Source organism: Cebus imitator, unplaced genomic scaffold (genome assembly GCF_001604975.1).
Source record: "Cebus imitator isolate Cc_AM_T3 unplaced genomic scaffold, Cebus_imitator-1.0 Scaffold134, whole genome shotgun sequence".
NCBI classification, from domain to species: domain Eukaryota; kingdom Metazoa; phylum Chordata; class Mammalia; order Primates; family Cebidae; genus Cebus; species Cebus imitator.
In genome coordinates, this window is record NW_016107449.1 from 75,246 (window position 1) to 93,802 (window position 18,557).

At 52.4% G+C, this 18,557-nt stretch overlaps 2 protein-coding genes across 5 annotated transcripts in view; one reads left to right on the forward strand and one right to left on the reverse strand.

Annotated features, from left to right (window-relative positions):
* On the reverse strand, positions 1-1,140 carry LOC108313134 (developmental pluripotency-associated protein 2-like). Its single transcript, XM_037743068.1, has one exon. It carries the CDS (start codon positions 1,126-1,128, stop codon positions 235-237), a length of 894 nt encoding a protein of 297 aa, XP_037598996.1. The 5' UTR covers positions 1,129-1,140; the 3' UTR covers positions 1-234.
* The window catches only part of NINL (ninein like), an 85,721-nt gene that overhangs the window by 42,860 nt on the left and 24,304 nt on the right, over positions 1-18,557 (forward strand). For 2 of the 4 annotated variants that reach the window (XM_037743066.1, XM_037743067.1), the window contains exons 11-18: positions 2,229-2,403; positions 3,338-3,448; positions 3,975-4,055; positions 6,621-6,629; positions 10,993-11,125; positions 12,862-12,938; positions 14,182-14,465; positions 16,551-17,615. In XM_037743066.1, coding sequence (XP_037598994.1) covers positions 2,229-2,403; positions 3,338-3,448; positions 3,975-4,055; positions 6,621-6,629; positions 10,993-11,125; positions 12,862-12,938; positions 14,182-14,465; positions 16,551-17,615 — 1,935 coding nt within the window. The remainder of the gene's footprint in view (positions 1-2,228; positions 2,404-3,337; positions 3,449-3,974; positions 4,056-6,620; positions 6,630-10,992; positions 11,126-12,861; positions 12,939-14,181; positions 14,466-16,550; positions 17,616-18,557) is intronic. The other 2 variants (XM_017541424.1, XM_017541425.1) reach the window with 1 other exon arrangement.

Below are 18,557 nucleotides of genomic sequence, written 5' to 3' on the forward strand. Positions count from 1 at the left end.
TTGGTCAATTGCAGTGACTTTATTTTAATGGGTTTTCAGGCGTGCAGAAAGGGTCTCTTTAGATGGGGCTGTGTCACTAGTCAGCCATCTTTACTGGGGAGTCCGTCACTATGACTGTTTTGTAGATCAGGATGATTCATTCAAATTGTCTCCTCCTCCATTCCTTCATAACAGGGTACATGGTCTGAAAGTACATCCCACCTTCTCTAGTACACTGTACTCAGCAGGTCATTGCTACTTCTCTATTGTCATTAATCTTTTCATCATCATCTGACTCCTCCTAGCACAGTCAGGGCATAACATATTATCTTCTAAGCCTGGGGATGGGAAAACGCAGGCAGGTAACAAGAAGAGAGAAATCATCCTCCTGTGAGTGGCAGGCACCCAGGCCTGACCTGCAGGAAACTGCAGGCATACCCAACCCTTTGTGTCTGCTGAGAGAAGCTGGCCATGGACCACACACCACCTGACACCAGAAGCTTGCATCCAAAAGGTCTCAACAGAAACACAAATGGAACCCAAATTCACAGCCTTAGGCTGAACAGCTCTTGCAGCAATTCTTGCCCATGATGCCAACATGGCTTCCTGCACTGAAATTATCACTTCAACTGTGTTAGTCTCTTCTGCTCTCTCATTCATTGCAAAAGTTTTCTGAAGCCTTGCTGTCTTGGTCACTGCCTTGCATTTCCTTGAACACTGCTGTACTCTGGTCTCTTGTAACATTTCAGGCATATCTTGCTGTTGTTCAGGGTAAGCATGCCCATGGAGCCCCAGATAAAGTTCTATTTTCTTGCCCTTGGTATTCAAACCAAGTTCTTGACACCAGTTCTGTAAAGTGTCCCGACACACCTTATTAATAGGAGGCAAAATGGTCGGAAAGGGAAGGGCCGGTATTTTGCATCTAGCTTTTTGTGGAGCTGTAAATTGTTCATTTGTTTGAAATAGATTACCTTGATTGTATTTCTTAGGCTTCTCCAGTTTGACATCAGAAGTTGAAACACTTGGTTCCATTTGTTCCAAATTTGGGTCATCTTTAACTGGCACCAATGTCAAAATCACACTTTCCTCATCATCTACTTCCTCCTCAAAGAAATTCTTCTTACTGTTATCCAAATTTGAGTCTGACATTTTCAGCAACACCTGTGTTGCCTAGGCTGGTCTTGAATTCTTGGCTGAGCTCCCAGACTCAAGAGATCTCCCTCTGCAGCCTTCGGAGTAGGTGGGACTCTTGTTTCTTTTTTTTTTTGAGACACAGTTTCACTCTGGTTGCCCAGGCTAAAGTGCAGTGGCATGATCTCAACTCACCTCAACTCTGCCTCCTGGGTTCAAGCAATTCTCCTGCCTCAGCCTCCTGAGTAGTTGGGATTACAGGCACCTGCCACCATGCCTGGCTAATTTTGTATTTTTAGTAGAGACAGGGTTTCTCCATGTTGGTCAGGTTGGTCTCGAACTTCCAACCTCAGGTGATCCACCCACCTCGGCCTCCCAAAGTGCTGGGATTATGGGTGGGAGGCATCACGCCTGGCTGAGTGTTGTTTTGTAAAGTTCTGATCCAACATTCAAAGCCTGGGCTCTGGGACCCAGGTGCCTTGGACTTGGTTATGGGTGTCACCAGGCTTCTGCAAAGTCGGAGCCTCACTGGTCTTCAGTCTGAGCAGACATGGTTTGAGAATTCCTGTGAAGCTGCTGTTTCAGAGATGAAACTGAGCGCTGAACACTTTTTTCCTGCTGATGGAAGTGGTTATTGCAAAAGATGAATGTGGCATCTGATAAAAAATGCCTCCCACCTCTTCCCTGGATTACTTTGGGAATTCACTGTCCATGGGTTTCATGCTGCCTCCTTCCTGGAGAGAGGGGCAAATCCCGTGTGCGTTTGGTATTAAAAGTATTTATTAAAGGGCTGCTGCCTGCCATGCACACCAGGTGGAGGGGCCACCTTGGGACTCACCGCAGGGAGCTGTTTTCCTCGCTGTGAAGGTGCAGCTGCTGGTATTTGCCATGTGACCCACCACATCCTCTTGTCTGGGGTTACCTGTACCAGCCTGTGAGGGAGGAGCACCCACCCTTAGGTTAGCCTCCCAGCATGGGCAGCTCAGCCAAGGCAGGGCGGCTTGGCATGTGCTCAGGACAGGGCATTTCTGAGAGGGAGGAGGCTGGGAAGCGGGGAGGCGTGGGCCTGGGCGGCCCTGACGTGACATGTCTGATGTGTGATGTGTGACATATTACAGGCACCTGGAGCAGGGGTACCGGGAAAGGCTGAGCCTCCTGCGGTCTGAGGTGGAGGCGGAGCAAGAGCTGTTCTGGGAGCAGGCCCACAAGCAGAGGGCTATGCTGGAGCAGGACATGGGGCGCCTACAGGCCGAGGAGGCTGGCCTCCGTGAGAAGCTGACCCTAGCCCTGAAGGTAGGGGCATCCCTAGGGCACCCAGGAAGTTGGAGGGAGCCTGAGCATCTCCCACACCCATGTCCTCCTTGTTGAGGATCCAGATCCACACCTGCCAGTGGCCTCAAGCTTATGTTTCAGGATGAGCCGAGGCAGCACCTGCCACAGTGAGGAGGTGTCCCGCTCGCCACAGAGCAGAAGGGGTCCTGGCTTGTGAGCAGGACATTGCCCCTCCCTCCCCCCACTTCCACTCTCTGCTCTGGGCCAGCACCCACAGCCAGCACTGCTGCACCCCCAGAAACCAGGAACACCCAAAGGGACAGCAAAAAGACCAGAACCTAAAGCCCAGCCTGCCTAAGGCTGGGTTTGTGGCCCGGAGCTTTTGGGGTTTGTTAGAGTTTGTCGGGCTTTGGTGAATGTGTCACACCTGTCCCCCGACATTGGCTCCAGTGAGGCATTGCAGCGGGAAAGAGGTGCTGGCCCTTGCTGTACTGGTCCCTGCCCTGCTCCTGCCTCCATCCTCCTCTCCTAACTCCCCACACCTGCCCCACCTCTCGGAAGGAGGGGCTGGGCAGTCCCTGAGCTCCCAACAGCCTTGCTCTCCACCCTTCTCACCATGGTCCCCACCATCTGCAGATGCTGCCTCCTCCCCCGGCAGCCGTCTGAGCTGTCCTGATGCAATGTCAGATCCCTCGTTTAGGAATGGCTCTGGAAGGATGCCCTTTTTGTAATACTGTTGCAATGCTTTTGTATTCCCTGCCCTTTCTTGTGTGACTCGTGGCCCTTCTGAGCACAGGGTAAGGGAGGGGACAAGAGACATGAAGATGCACCTTGCCTGCGAGGGGGTTTCTTCCCTGATGCCCAGTGCCATGGGGAGCAAGCCTCTCACCTCCATCCTGCACACATCCCCTCCATCCCGCAGGAGCCTGATGAGCCACTGGCCTGTGTCTCCTAGGAAAACAGTCGCCTGCAGAAGGAGATTGTGGAAGTGGTGGAAAAGCTTTCAGATTCGGAGAGGCTATCCCTGAAGCTGCAGAAGGACCTGGAGTTTGTCCTGAAGGACAAGGCTAGTCCCTTTGCTGACAGCACACCTCCAGAGGGAGGACCTGCTGGGCACAGAGTGGGGGTGACAGGGAAGAGACCAGCAGGTGACAGTTTGGTATTCTCCTAAAATCTAGAATGAAGAGAAAGTCAGTGCGAGGCCTTCCCTCTGCTTCCTCTGCATGACAGTATGGGGCGCCTTCTGCCCCCAAAGTACCAGTGGTCACTAGTGACAGCCTCAGTGGTGGGGAGCGCGGAGGGAAGGCAGGCCCCTGCCTGTCACCTCGGGAGGAGGACGGGGAGAGGGGCTGCTCAGGGCCAGGGTCTGGGCTCCAGGGATGAGTGCGGCCACCTTAGATAAATCTGGAAAATCCTTCTGCCCTGTGACCTTCTAGACCAGGGAGTAGGGAGGAGAAGGGATGGCGGCTGCACCTGGAAATGCAGCACCTAGTATAGGGGGAGCTGGGCAGGTTCTTGGAGCCCAGGGGCTGGAAGAGTGGGTCCCCCTGGCCCAAGGCCCACCCGTCACTTCCTGCATGTCTGAATTTCAGCTGGAGCCACAGAGTGCAGAGCTCCTGGCCCAGGAGGAGCGGTTCACAGCGGTCCTGAAGGAATACGAACTCAAGTGCCGGGTACGCACCCTGTTCCTTCTGCCTTGTAGTCCGGCGTCTAGGCTCTGGGTCTCCGTGTCCAGGTAGTCCGCAGGCACGAAGGAGTGTCTGCTGCAGGCAGAGCCTCTGCTTGCGGCCGTGCTTGACCATGGCCTTGCCACATTCCTAGACTTAGGGTTCCCTGGCTCTCGTTGCCACCTGTCCTGAAGGCCACTCCTGTGTGTCCAGGCACCATGCGGGGTGTTGTCATCTTCTGTTGGTCATGTTTAGCTTTCCTGGGCCAAGCCTGCAATGCGTGTCCATCTGTCAGTTGGAGACACTGGAGTGCAGGGCACAATGGATGCGGTGAATGAAACTTAAACCCCAGAGGACTCCTGTACACCCTTAACATTCTCAAGGACCCCAAAGAGCTTTTGTTGATGTGGATTAAATTTAATATTTGCCATAGTAAAAATTAAAGTGGAAATCCTTTTAATTTATTAATTTATTTAAGAAAAACATTGTAATAGGCCAGGCGTGGTGGCTCACACCTGTAATCTCAGCACTTTGCATGCCAAGGCGAGTGGATCATGAGGTCAGGAGTTCGAGACCAGCCAGGTCGACATAGTGAAACCCTGCCTCTACTACAAATACAAAAATTAGCCAGGCATGGTGGCACATACCTGTAGTCTCAGCTACTCGGGAGGCTGAGACAGGAGAATGGCTTGAACCCAGGAGGTGGAAGTTGTGGTGAGCCAAGGTCGCGCCACTGTACTCTACTCTAGGAACAGAGCCGGACTCTGTCTCAAAACATAATAATAATAATAATATTGTAATAACAGGTTAACATAACTAGCCTATTTTGGGGAACATAGTTGTTTTCCAGAGGAAAGAAAACTAGCGAGGCATGTGCTGTGGTGTTGCGTTCTCACCAGCCTCCTCACTGGCCATCCCAGCAGAGGATGGGGTACTCATACCTGCTGCTGCGTCGGTCACTCACGATATCACATGACGCAGAGCATCTGAACTGCCACATGCCCCAAAAGAGAATGAGCGCAAGGAAGCCACCTCACACCTTGGCGTGCCACACATCCCCCTGCCCCGCTGGGCCACATGTGGGCTGCCGGGAGGCCCGGATGCCCACCTTCACAGCCTGTGTGTCTGGTTCTGTAGGACACAGAATGACCGACTGTCAGGTTCACAGCCTGGGGTTGGACCACCACCCTCCTTGGCACATTTTAAATGCAAGCTGCTAGGTTTTGGGGTATTCCGAAGCTTCCCCTCCTTCCCCTTCCTGCTCACCTGAGCACGCAGAGACTATAAAATATTTTAAAGCTCAGGTGTGTCCCTAGATCTGCAAGAGTGGTCTGTGAGGAAAGCTGGCTCCAGTGCCTTGAAGGCCACCTTGCAGATGAGCCGATGGCCGGCCCAGCCAGCTCCCCGTGGGCTTGCAGATGAGCCGATGGCCGGCCCAGCCAGCTCCCCGTGGGCTTGCAGATGAGCCGATGGCCGGCCCAGCCAGCTCCCCTTGGGTCTCACCCCACCGTGCTCTGGCCTGCAGGACCAATCCTCTTAAAGAAAATTCTGTGTAGAAAAAAAAAAACGAGTTGAGTTTGGTTGATTATTAGCAATACAGAAAAGTTATTTTCTCTATAAACTCATTCACCGCATGGTTCTTTCATAGGCAGCTCCTGGTTAGGTTTTAATTTACCAAAAGTTAATTTATGCAAAACTTATATAGAAACATTTTTTCCCACTATCAAAAACCCCAGTCCTTGACCCACCTGCCCCTCTTACTTCCTGGCATACAGAGGGTTAGGTCCGAACAAGTTATAGCAATAGACACTGGACCCAGCCGAGCGCTCAGCATTGGGAACGGCTGGGCATGTTATGACTGCTTTTCTAACAGAACCTTGTATAGCATTGAAAACAACATGGAAGTGGATGACTTTAGACGTGGAATTCTCTCCAGGCAGCGTTGCCAGGTGAACAGAGATAAGTCACATGCATCCACAAATAACAGCCATTTAAGACCCTGTATAATCCTCCCACCCAGCAAAAATGAGAAAAATAATCTAAAGGTATCAGTAGAGCTTGCTTACTGTTCACTCATTCATTTCTCCTGCAAGTTAGCTTTGATAATAATTTTAATAAACATTTTCGAGTTGGGCAACCATAGTTTATAACTATGTGAATGTGTGATGATCTGAAACTGACTTAATTTCACCCGCTGGATACCTCGGGTGGTGATGCCACAGCACAATTGGTTTTAGTTACAGCTCGTTCTTTCCATGTGTGAGTCACCTCAGGCCACATCACCTCGTGTGGAAAATCCATGATTGTTTCTGGGGATACTGTGATGGTCATTGTTAAGTGACCAATCAGTGTGAAGTAACTTCACATGATTTGAAAGTTGAGCAGGTATTATGGGGAGAATAGCTGTCCATGAAGCTGGTAATTAATTCTTGGGCTTCCCTATAGCCAGAGAACCAGATAAAGCATTATTGTTCTATTTTAAGGATCTATTCTCAATTCACTCTGAATGATTCCCCCCCATGTAAAGTGACGTTGACTTAGTCCCTGCCGCACATTGCTTTGCAATCCCAGAGGATTGAGGTGAGCCCAAGCTTGCGTTCTCCGTGGCTGTGCTTCTGAACCCTTCCTGTCGTGGTTTGCCTCCATCTGGGCGCCCTCCTGTCGTTCCCTGCACATCTCATTCTCCTTTTGAGAATCCTGTGTGGTGAGGGGCGTCGCCTTCCTTCTGACGTGGCTGGTGTGTGTGGGGTTGGTGGGGCCTGCTGTGCGGGTGGGGTCCAGACAGTGCACTGCTGGGACTGCAGCTGCATGTGGACTGCTGAATTCCTCCTCTTGTAGCTGCTGGAGCGGACTCAGAACCTAGAGACTACCTTCCATTAATAGGTTCCTCTAGTGCCCTGGATTTTTCAAATTTAAATCCCTTCTTTCTGTAACATGATTCTGTTACTGAAAGACATGCTATTTTCATCTGGGGTTCTTTCAATTTTATTTTTTGAAACAGCAGAGATAGTTTTTGTTTAAGTCCTAACCTACTTATTATTTCCCCTTTCCTTTTCTTGGATATTTGTTGTCTGTTTCAAACTAACATCTAGAGCATTTAAGAAACTTTTTATATGAAAACAATTTCAAGCTTTCATAGTTATAACAAAAGTAGTGCATAGAACACCTGTCTGTGTACCCTTTACCCGTGTGCACCTGTTCACACTTCACCCCATTGGCTCTGTCTTCACATACTTGCTCACTGATGTGTGTTGATGTAGATGTGAATGTGTAGACATCGTTATTTCTGAACCATAGTTTCAAATAATCAAAAGGAAACATCAGCAAACCACAATATGAGACCATTTCTATGAAAAATGGGCAGGAAGAACAGTGTTCTTCAAAATTATCAATGTCATAAAAGACAAAGGCTGTGGGAGTGTCTCAGAGTCAGGGACATTAAAGGAACAGGACAACTAAAGGCAACACCTGGCCCTGGACCTGAGGGCAGAGATTTCCCACAGAATACTGGAGAATCCACTGAGAAAAGGAGAAAATGCTGTGATCTTCATGACGTCCAGGTTTTATTTACTAAACCTCCTAAAGCCTGGTTCATAATGGATTTTTCCAAAAATAACATTTGATTTAATAAAAATTAAGACCCACTGATCAAAAGACACAAATGGGAGTAAATGTTTGTGAATTATATGTTTTTATATATTCTGGATCCAAGTATATATAAAAACTCTCCAAATATGAAATTACATAACCTAATAAGAAAAAGATGGGTAAGTACCCATAAAGTTGCTAGACATCATGATTTTTAGATAATATCTGTCTAGATAGTTGTGGGTTGGATAAGCACATCCTCACCCTTCACGGCCCAGCGCTTGTGTGCACGTCCTAAGAAACGCTTCCGCTGGCAGTGCTGTGCAGCTTCCTGCTCCCGCAGGTGATCATGCAGTGTTCAAGGATTTTGTAGGTTGCTTATTAAGCCCTTGGTGGGCTTCAAATTGACACAGGCTTTAAACCACAGAAATCTCAGAAGCCACAAGCAAGAGCTTTTATTTCCTGGAGAGTAAGTTCCCCAACACCCAACTGAATAAGAATATTGTCTCCATGACGGAGGCACGCTTGTTAGCTTCATGAACTGCCATCGAAGCAACACGTTACCTGCTGGCTGAGCTGCTTTCCTCAACCTGGCATCCACCCAGGGCCAGGCTGTTTCTTTAATGTCCTTTACTCTGACTCATTTCCTTTCTTTGTCTTTATGACATTGGTATTTTTGAGGAATGCCGTCCTCCTCGCTTTTTCATAGCAGCATTGTCGTTTTGTGTGTTTCTCGTGTTTTCTGTGCACAGCACTGAGGCTGTGTGTCCTCGGCTGGTACAGCATGTGGGCGATGTGTCCGGCTCACCGATGTTGCTTCTGATCTCCTGGCCAAGGTGTCACTGGTTTCACTGCTCTGTAATCACCACTTTTTCTCCCTTGCAACTATTAATAATACACAGTCAGTGGAGAAACACTTTGAGACCACGCAAATATCCTGCCTTCAACAGAATTTTCCCTGGATTTAGCATCATTGGTGATTCTTGCCCAATTCAGCCTTTATTATGATGGTTGGAAAATGATTTTCCTGCTTAGCAGCCCCTCCACACCTGTCCATGCTGGTGGCATTGTATTCAAGCTGGAGAAGTCCTATTTGTTCAGATCTAGTCATACATGTACCTGTCACTGGTAATGGACTCATGAATTCCCATTTCCCCCCAATGGTTTTTAATTAGTTTGGTGACCAAACTGTGCAAGATTTAGCAAGTGAGAATCCTCGACTGCCTGCTGTGCTGTGGCATGCCCTGCAGTGTTGGCTTCTGCCTTGCTTTGTTGAATGTTTCCACACTTGCTGGCATGAGATGCCCCAGGCTCATCTTGCACTTTGCCTGTACCTGCCCTGGAATCTGCCATTTATTCAAGAAGTCCTGGTTCCTTTCCTGAGGGAATGGTTTTAGAGACAGGATCTGGATGCCTGGCATGCTCCTTGCTCCTGCGTCTTGGCTGAGGGCATCTTTCTGGCCAGTCTGGATTCCAGAAGGATCACCCGGAAAGGATCACCCTGAGCCCTGCCCACTGTGTGTCACCTCGTCTCTGCAAACTCACTACTGGGGTTTCTTTGTATTTTGTAACAAGGATATTGGTGTCTTTTAAAACATTTTTTTTCTTTCAACTTTTATTTTAGATTTGGGGCTACATGTGCATGTTTGTTACCTGGGTATGTTGCATGATGGGCCGTGTGGGCTGGGGCCTCCCTTCTTCTCCATCTGGGCCTCTCCGGGTGGCCTCCTCACAGCATGCTGGTGGCAGCTGCTCCACAGCAAATGTTCCAGCAGAAGTGGGTGGATGTCGTGTTCTTGAAGGTCCCGTGGCATCACTTCTGCTGCCCTCTAGGTCAGAACAGTCAAGTCCCACTCAAGTTGCAGGGCTGGGCGCCCAGGCCCCAGCCACATGTGAATGGTGCAGCATGCACAGCCTGGTTTGTGTCTACTTCCTGAAGGTCCCCAGGACCCTAGGAGGTGTCTAAGAAAGTGGGCTAGAAACTCTGCCTTTCCTATCCCTTTGAAGAGCAAGTGATTGAGCATACTGGTTAGGACGTAGTTCATTAAAGTGGGAGCAGAATTCAGCTGGCCACAAATGCAGACGCCTCCTCTGAAGCTTCCACCCCCACCCTACTATAGGTGTCCTGGCCTTCCTGTCAGCCACGCGGCCTCTGCCTGCTCCAGTATCTGCTTTCCATCATCATCCTTTCTTTCTGACATGTTCTCTGCTTTGCGGCATATGACCTGAAGCACATGGTTTCTTCTTTGGTAGTCAAAGCTGCGGAACCCTTTGCAAATTCAGCAGCAGCTGAGGAAGGAATCCTTACCCAGGCCTGACATGCACACTGCAACACCACTGAGGTTCCAACAAAGACCTGTAGCTTCTGATGGTGACAGTACTCTGCATTCTTTTTGTTTTGTTTTGTTTTGTTTTGTTTTGTTTTCTTGAGATGGGAGTTTCACTCTTGTTGCCCATGCTGGAGTGCAATGGTGTGATCTCGGCTCACTGCAATCTCTGCCTCCCGGGTCCAAGTGATTATCCTGCCTCAGCCTCCCAAATAGCTGGGATTACAGGTGCATGCCACCACACCCAGCTGATTCTTATATTTTTAGTAGAGACAGGGTTTCACCATGTTGGCTAGGCTGGCCTCAAACTCCTGACCTCAGGTGATCCTCCCATCTCAGCCTCTCAGAGTGCTGGGATTATGAACCACCTTGCCCAGCCATACTCTGCATTTTCTACATTTCTCCTTAGTAGCCGCCCCACTTTTTTCTTTGAGCACCTCCCATATATCCAGTGATAGAAAGTAATGAGGGGCTAGGCATAGTGGCTCACACCTGTAATTCCAGCACTTTGGGAGACTGAGGCGGGCAGATCACTTGAGGCCAGGAGTTTGAGACCAGCCTGGCCAACATGGTAAAACCTCATCTGTATGAAAAATACAAAAATAAATAAGTAAATTAGCCAGGTGTAGTGATGCACACCTGTAACCCAGCTACTTGGGAGGCTGAGGCAAGAGAATCACTTGAACCTGGGAGGAGGAGGCTGCAGTGAGCTGAGATTCCACCACTGCACTCCACCCTGGGCAACAGAGCAAGACTGTCTCTAAATAAATAAAGAAAGTAAAAATAAAAAAAATTTAAAGTGATGTAGGGCATGAGAAAGTCGAGAAAGGACCCTTGTGTTTGCTTAGCCCACAATGTAGTTAGGGACTTTAAATCCAGATGGTTTCCTGCTGGGAGCTGGGAAGCAATAGGCTCCCACCTCACAGTGCACCTCACCTTCAGGGGACCCTCCTGGAGGCCAGCTCAACTGTCTCACTTGGCTGAATGGCTGCAGCTGCTAGAGGAGGTGTCTGGCTCTTTCCCCACAGGACCTGCAGGACCGCAACGATGAACTGCAAGCTGAGCTGGAAGGCCTGCGGACGCAGCTGCCTGAGAGCCGGCACAGCCCCTCAAGGGGCCCAGGTGGGCGTGGACGGCAGCTCTCTGGACTCAGCCCAGCAGGTAGGAGCCTGCCCCTGGGAGGGAGCTGACCCAAGGCCTGCTATTGACACCAAGGCCCAGAGCCAGGAGAGGGGGGCGGAGATGATGAAGATGATGATAGTGCTGTGACCCGAAGAGAGGTGGTCTGCTCTGCAGGGACTTTGAAAGGAGGATCCAGTGATGCCATAGGGCAACCCTGCAATACGGAAGGTCACCTGAAGAGGGAGGAGGAAGGGAGGCTGAGGGTGGGCAGCCCCAGGTCTGGCCCAGGCTGTTCCCACATCTGAGAGCTGTTCTCAGTGGCACAATACTTGCTGAGACTCAGAAGAACCAAGTCCTGGTGAATCTGCTGGGGCCTCCCAGTACTCAGGCCTGTTCGGACAGAAGCTGGTGAGCTTGCCCTTGCTGCTTCTGGGGTGATGTGGTAGCTGGCACCCCGCAAGTCTGAATGAGGCAGGGAGACACCAGGCACCCAGGGAGCGGTCCTGCCTGGCCAAGTGCCCCTGTGCTCCCAGCTTATGGGGTTGGGACAAGCTCCAAGCACCCAGAGGCCCCAGAACCCACATTGAAGTGTCTGGCTCCTCTGGAGAGAGAATGGGGATCCAGGTGCTGCAGCCACCCTTGAGGTCTGCAGTGCCCCTTTTGGAGGATGGGGTGGCCTCTGACCACCCAACAGCAGCATACGATGCACATGGCTCTGTGTCCATTGCTGTGACAGGGGCCCATGGGGACCCAGCAGCCCCACTGTCTCCCCTCGCTCCCCTGTCATGCCAACCTCAGCCCCTCAGAGATTTTGCTGCCATCTGTAACCCTGGGAGAACCTCAAGAGCTCTCCTGTTGCCCTGAAACTGTTGACGCAATAGAACAGAAAAAAAATGTGTTGCCAAAAGAGCCAATATGAGAACCTCTTAGGGGAGCCTAGTGGGGCTTTTGTGCATGTGGGGCCAACCTCCTGGGACACCTAAGGCAGCCCCTCCCCTGCTGGTTCCTGGATTGGAGTCAGGCTCCCAAGGCACAGCCCCAACAGCTCACACGCCCTCGGGAAGCTGCAAGGAGGAACAAGACCCTGTCGGCCACACATCTGGGAAACACACATGTCCCTGCACCCAGGGTGGTGCCTGTGGGTCTGTAACCCCATTGATGTCCCACCTGGACATCGCTAGCCATCACACCTCCCTGCCTGTCAGCCTCAGAGCCCTAATTCCAGCAAGGGTTAGTGTGCTAGACTTGCCTGGGAATCCAGCATCGTTTGTGTAATGCAATAATGAGTAGCGTAGGGCCACCAAGAAAAGGCGGAAGCTGCAATGCGTAGAATGGATAGATCACCTTCATGCACATAGCTGTGGTCATCTGCACATCATCTAAAGCTCTGTACTGCTGGGGATCTGCTGTGCCACAGGCCACCCTGTCCTCCCATTTCCTCCATGTCCCTGGCATCTTCAGGGAACAGGATTTAGGGTATTGTAAATGTACTTATGGCACAAAACTCTTAGGAAATAAAGGGGCCTCTGAGAAGCTTGTGGGGAGTCACCTCGTCTCACCTCTGAGTGTTCCGGTAAATAATGGAATGCTGTGTACTGAGGAGTGCTGACTTTCAGAATGCGGGGGCATCCTCACAGCCAGCACTGCCTGCGCCTCACAGATGCCACCCAGATATCAGATTGGGGGGTTTGGAAGGGGCCCCCATAGCATCCTCAGTGCGACAAACAGAAGTGTCCTCTTGTTTGCATGCATTTCGTTCCTGGGTAATTCTCCAGTGAGTATAGAAACAGAGCTGATGGTGGAGCAAGTGAAAGAGCATTACCAAGACCTCAGGACCCAGCTGGAGACCAAGGTGAGGGGAGCGTGGGGCTGTGGGGTCCCAGGGGAGCAGCTGCCGTATGTCAGGCAGCTTTACTCAACCACACTGATATTTCCACGGGTGTCTGCCCTGGAATCCTCTGTCTCATTGTGAGCCCTTTTGGTGAGGAAAGTTTGTAGGGAAATGCAAATAAAACTGACATGCTGCCCAGACCCTCTTTGGAAAGACATAGGACATAGGCTGACTGACAGGGAGGGAATGGTGTGATGATCTGGGGTGTCACAAGGGGACACCTGAGGCAGTGCTGTGGCCAGCCTCCTTGCCAGTCTGCAGGTGGGAATCAGTTACTGGCTGTGCTCCAAGCCTGAGCTACCTGGCATTTGCCCTCTGGTTAGCTCAGTGGCTTTGTGGCCAGGAACGCCCCGGATGAAGCTGTCAGGATGAACTTAGCCCTGTTCTGTTCTTTTTTTTTTTTTGAGACGGAGTTTCGCTCTTGTTACCCAGGCTGGAGTGCAATGGCGCGATCTCGGCTCACCGCAACCTCCGCCTCCTGGGTTCAAGCAATTCTCCTGCCTCAGCCTCCTGAGTAGCTGGGACTACAGGTGCATGCCACCATGCCCAGAATTTTTGTATTTTTAGTAGAGACGGGGCTTCACCTTGTTGACCAGGATGGTCTCGATCTCTTGACCTCATGATCCATCCGCCTCGGCCTCCCAAAGTGCTGGGATTACAGGCGTGAGCCACTGCGCCCGGCCAGCCCGGTTCTGTTCTTAGACTGTGGTGGCTTTTGAGGAACAGCGTCCACGCTACTCCTCCGTCTGAGTAGTGGCTAGATGGAGTTGCCTCTGTCCTGTGGCCATGCCCTGGGGTTCCCCGAAGAATTAACCAGAAGCTCTATTAAGCCCTGCCCACCCATGGCTGGATGGTATTCCTTCCACCGAGGGTCCCCCGGCCATTCAGAGCCACCCCGAGGTCCTGTAAAGGTTCTATCCTCTGCGTCCCTTCAGTGCTTGGCCAGATGCTCCAGTGAGCCCCGAGCTTCCTGTCCCCGCCTGCTACCCTGCCTCAGGGGGAATGGGTGACTTGCGCCACACTGGGCCCTGGGGAGCACCAGCGGCGTTCCTGTCACTGTCCCATTCCACATACCCTGGCACCTTGGCGGGCCAGGACTCCGGTTTTTGCACGTTGTGCAAAGCTTTGTGTTTCTGTGTTGTGTCAGCAGCTAGGTCATTTTTCACAGCCTCCTGGTCCATGCTGCTTATGTTTCTCATTTTAGGTAAATTACTATGAAAGGGAAATTGCAGCACTGAAAAGGAACTTTGAGAAGGAGAGGAAGGACATGGAGCAGGCTTGCAGGCGCGAGGTCAGCGTGCTGGAGGGTCAGAAGGCCGACCTGGAGGAGCTCAACGAGAAGTCTCAGGAGGTCATCCAGGGCCTGCAGGAGCAGCTGCAGGATGCAGCCCGTAGCCCCAGGCTTGCGTGGATGGGGCTGGCACCCTGCTGCACACAGGCACCGTGTGGCCTGGCCCTGCGGCATCAGAGCCACCTGCGGCAGATCAGGTGTGGCCGGCTTCTTTCGGGATTTCAAGTCTGGGGTTTCTTGCCAAGAACCAAAATTTGAAATTAGACTTAGGAAACAACTCAGAATTGCTGTGCCTCCTGACTGGGTGATTTTCCTCTGGGCAGATGGGCGAGTCCCAAAAGAATAGGTCCTGGCATGAGGATTCCAGCTCTAAATTTAAAGTACGCATTGGAGCATGGTCCGTGAAGCTGTTGACTGTGTAGGAACAGCCTAGTGCTCTGTATCCTCTGCCTCAGCCGTGCCTGGCAACAGCATCGCCTCCCTCGCTCAGAACTGCCCACTTCTCCAGGGCCAGGCAGGGTAGCATGCGGGAAGACAGGGAAAGGCCAGAAACCCTGAAAATGGGAAAGATTGCCAGGGGCGTTAGTGAGATTACCAAAAAGGCTCTAGTGTGCAAGCAAGAGATAAGGCTTACGGAAAGCCCACGCTGGTGTTTTGTGTGTTCTGGTGTGAGCTACATAGAAAGTGACCATGTATGTTCTTGTTGGGGGCATCTGAGGTGGGAGAGGAAGTGCCTGGTCATTGCAGACAGGCTGCTGCTCAGCCGGCACCCACTGTCCTGTGGAGAGCATTGGCCCCAGCTTAGAAGAGGATGGGCCCTTCTGCCTTTGGCCAGGCGCAATGGCTCATGCGTGTAATCCTAGCACTCTGGGAGGCCGAGGTAGGTGGTCTGCTTGAGCTCAGAAGTTCAAGACCAGCCTGGCCAACATGGCAAAACCCTATCTCTACTAAAAATACAAAAAATTAGCTGGGCATGGTAGTGGGCACCTGTAATCCCAGCTACTTGGGAGGCTGAGGCAGGAGAATTGCTTGAATCCTAGAGGTGGAGGTTGCAGTGAGCCAAGATTACGCCATTGCACTCCAGCCTGGGTCACAGAGTGAGACTCTGTCTCAAAAAAAAACATCATCTGGCCAGGCATGGTGGCTCACGCCTGTAATCCCAGCACTTTGGGAGGCCGAGGCGGGTGGCTCACGAGGTCAAGGGATTAAAACCATCCTGGCCAACATGGTGAAACCCCGTCTCTACTAAAAATACAAAAAATTAGCTGGGTGTGGTGGCGCATGCCTGTAGTCCCAGCTACTCGGGAGGCCGAGACAGGAGAATTGCTTGAACCTGGGAGGCAGAGGCTGCAGTGAGCCAAGGTCGTGCCACTGCACTCCAGCATGGCGCCTGGTGACAGAGTGAGACTCTCTCAAAAAAATAAATAAATAAAACACGTCATCTTTCCATCCTGTGCCTCTCCAGGCTTTCAGCTGTTTCCCCTTTAAACCAAGAGCATGTATGGTAAGGTACGTGGTCAGAGTCCCTGTAGACCCCACTGGGGACAGAGGGGCAGGCACAGGCAGCCCCCTCCTCTCAGATCCAGGCCATTGTGCACCTGGTCCTCACCCAGAGCTGTCCACTGGGAGGTCTCTGGCTGCTTGCTTCTGGGGAGCCGCTGTCCCTGCTCTGCCCGGCTCCCGATCTGCCAACTCGTGGAGGTGGAGCATCCTCTGACCACTTCCTTGCTCCCCCTGCCCTGGCCAGGCACGGACCATATGCCCCTTCGGGAGTTGTGCTCTTGCCCGCCCTCACATCACTTCCACAGGACTCTCCCGTGGACCACCAGAGGTCCCAAGGCCCACAGCTTTAGGGATTTGGGGCAGTTTTGGCTGTGGGTGTCCAGCGTGATCCAGCAGCACCCACTGCAGTGTGGGCCACGTCCTGTGTCTGCCCTGTGCAGTTAGGTGCCTGCCAAGGACTTAGAACGCAGCCTGCACTGCCAAGGGGCTGCTCCTAGGTCCTGCTTGGTGGCAGTCATCTTACATATGAACAGTCCAGAGGGAAAGGGCTTGCGCTTGGGCTTCCATGTGCAGAACCTCGCCCTGTGGTGCGGATCCTCTCTGGACTCCAAGGAGGGCCTCGGGTGTGGAATGAAGCTGGGGCTGAGGGAGGCGATGAGGGATAAAGCAAGCCAGCCATGAAAGGAGGTCAGGGCCATTGCAGCAGCTGGGCAGACTTTTCTAACCGAGAGGGGCTGGGGGTGGCAGGGCTATGGTGTGTGACAGTTCCATTTCCGCAGGAGAGAGGCGGAGGCGGAGATGAGTGGAGAGCCGTCGCGGCTAGGAGCCCTGCCTGCCTGCGAGGACCTGACCCTGGGGCTGGAGGAACCACCGCAGGGATTCCTGCCGCGCTGGAGCCGGAGGCCGGAGCAGCTGGAGCTGAAGAGGCCACAGTGGGTGGAGCGGGGACCACCAAAGCCGCAGTCCCGTGCGAGCAGAGAGCATGCCCAGATGTGCGCATCGTTGGCCCTCGAGGAGGACGGGTGGGAGCTCGCCCGCGTGAAGCGAGCGGACAGGCCCCCCCGAGAAGCAGAGATGCCGTGGGCCCTGCCGAAAGATGGGCTGGTGGCAGGAAGAGGCCGGGAGGGCGCACACGGCCCTCCGCCATTGTGTCCGCGCTGCGGGGAGTGGCTACTGGCCTGGCCGGCCACAGGCAATGGCGGAGGGTCCGGGGAGGCGGCAGGAGCCGGGCCTGGCCGCAGGCAAGACCAGGACAAAGACGCTGTGCAGAGTCCGGCCTCCGCCCCCGCCCCAGCATCCCACAGGCCCTCAGACAAGTCTCCCGTGCAGCCCCGTGGAGTGGATGGGGGGACTGTCCCAGAGGAGCCAGAGCCTTTCTGTACCGGCACAGCAGGCCTGGAGCAGCCTGGAGCACAGGAGCTGCCTCTGCTGGGGACAGAGGGAAACGCCTTGCCTGCCCAGCCAGGGATGTGGGAGCCACCCCTGAACCTGGCCGCCTTGTGCAGGGGACAGGCTGAGAGCCCACAGGCCGTTCAGGAAGAACCTGCGCGGAGCTGGAGCAGGGTGCGCCCAGTGGGGAGCCAGGGGCAGGCCTCGGAGGGGCAGGCCAGGGCCGAGGGCGCCCTGGAGCCTGGGTGCCACCAGCACAGAATGGAGGTCACCAGGAGAAGGTCTTCGCCATCCCCCTTCCAGCTCACAGACCCGCGGGGCACTGGACAGGAGCCCCTTGCTGTCCCAGGAGAGAAGGAGGCCGAAATAGCGCTGGAGAGAGAGGTTGACATGGAAACCAAACCTCTACATCTGGAGGAAGTCGTCCGGGCTCTGGAGAAACACGAGAACGATAGGTTTGGTTTCTGCTCATTCTTAAAATGCAGAATTAACCCACTGACCACTGTTGTTAATGGTGCTGCCTGGCCCTTCCTGCCAACAAGCTCTCACCTCTGACGAGGGGTGGCTGTGTAGCCCTCCAGCCTGGGTAGGGGTCGTTAGCCCAGCCCTGTCCCGGAATCCCACGGTCACCAGGTGCTCTGAGTGAGCAGAGGGAGGCAGGATGGCCTTGGCCTTTCGGGGCAGCCCAGCCGGCCCTGTGTCCCCACCTTTTGGTCTTAGGAAGTTCTTGCTTCTTTCTTTTCTTTTCTTTTCTTTTTTTTTTAAAGACAGAGTCTTGCACTGTCACCCCTGCTGGAGTACAGTGGTGCAATCTCGGCTCATTGTAACCTCTGCCTCTCTGGTTCAAGAGATTCTTGTACCTCAGCCTCTCAAGTAGCTGGGATTACAGGCGCCTGTCACTGCGGTTGGCTAACTTTTGTATTTTTAGTAGAGATGAGGTTTCACCATGTTAACCAGGCTGGTCTTGATCTCCTGACCTCATGAACCACCTACCTCATCTCCCAAAGTGCTGGAATTACAGGTGTGAGCCACTGCCCGGCGCTTGCTTCCAAAACTTTTTCATTGTTGTTCCCAGCAGAAGCTGTATACCCATTAAACAGTAACTTGCTGGTATTTTGTTGAGGATTTTAGCATCAGTTTTTGCATCATGAGGGACTGGTCTGCAGTTTTCCTTTGTTGATCTGTAGTGTCCTTGTTTGGCTTTGGTATCAAGTAATGCTGACTTCCTAGAATGAGTTTAGAAGTGTTCCATCCTTTTCAATTCTTGGGGAAGAGTTTGAGAAGAGGTGGTGGAGGTTTTTATTTAAGTGTTTGGTAGAATTCACTGTGAAGCCATCAGCTCCTGGGCTTTGCTATGAGGTTTTTGGGTTTTTGGTTTTTTTTTTTTTTTTTTTTCC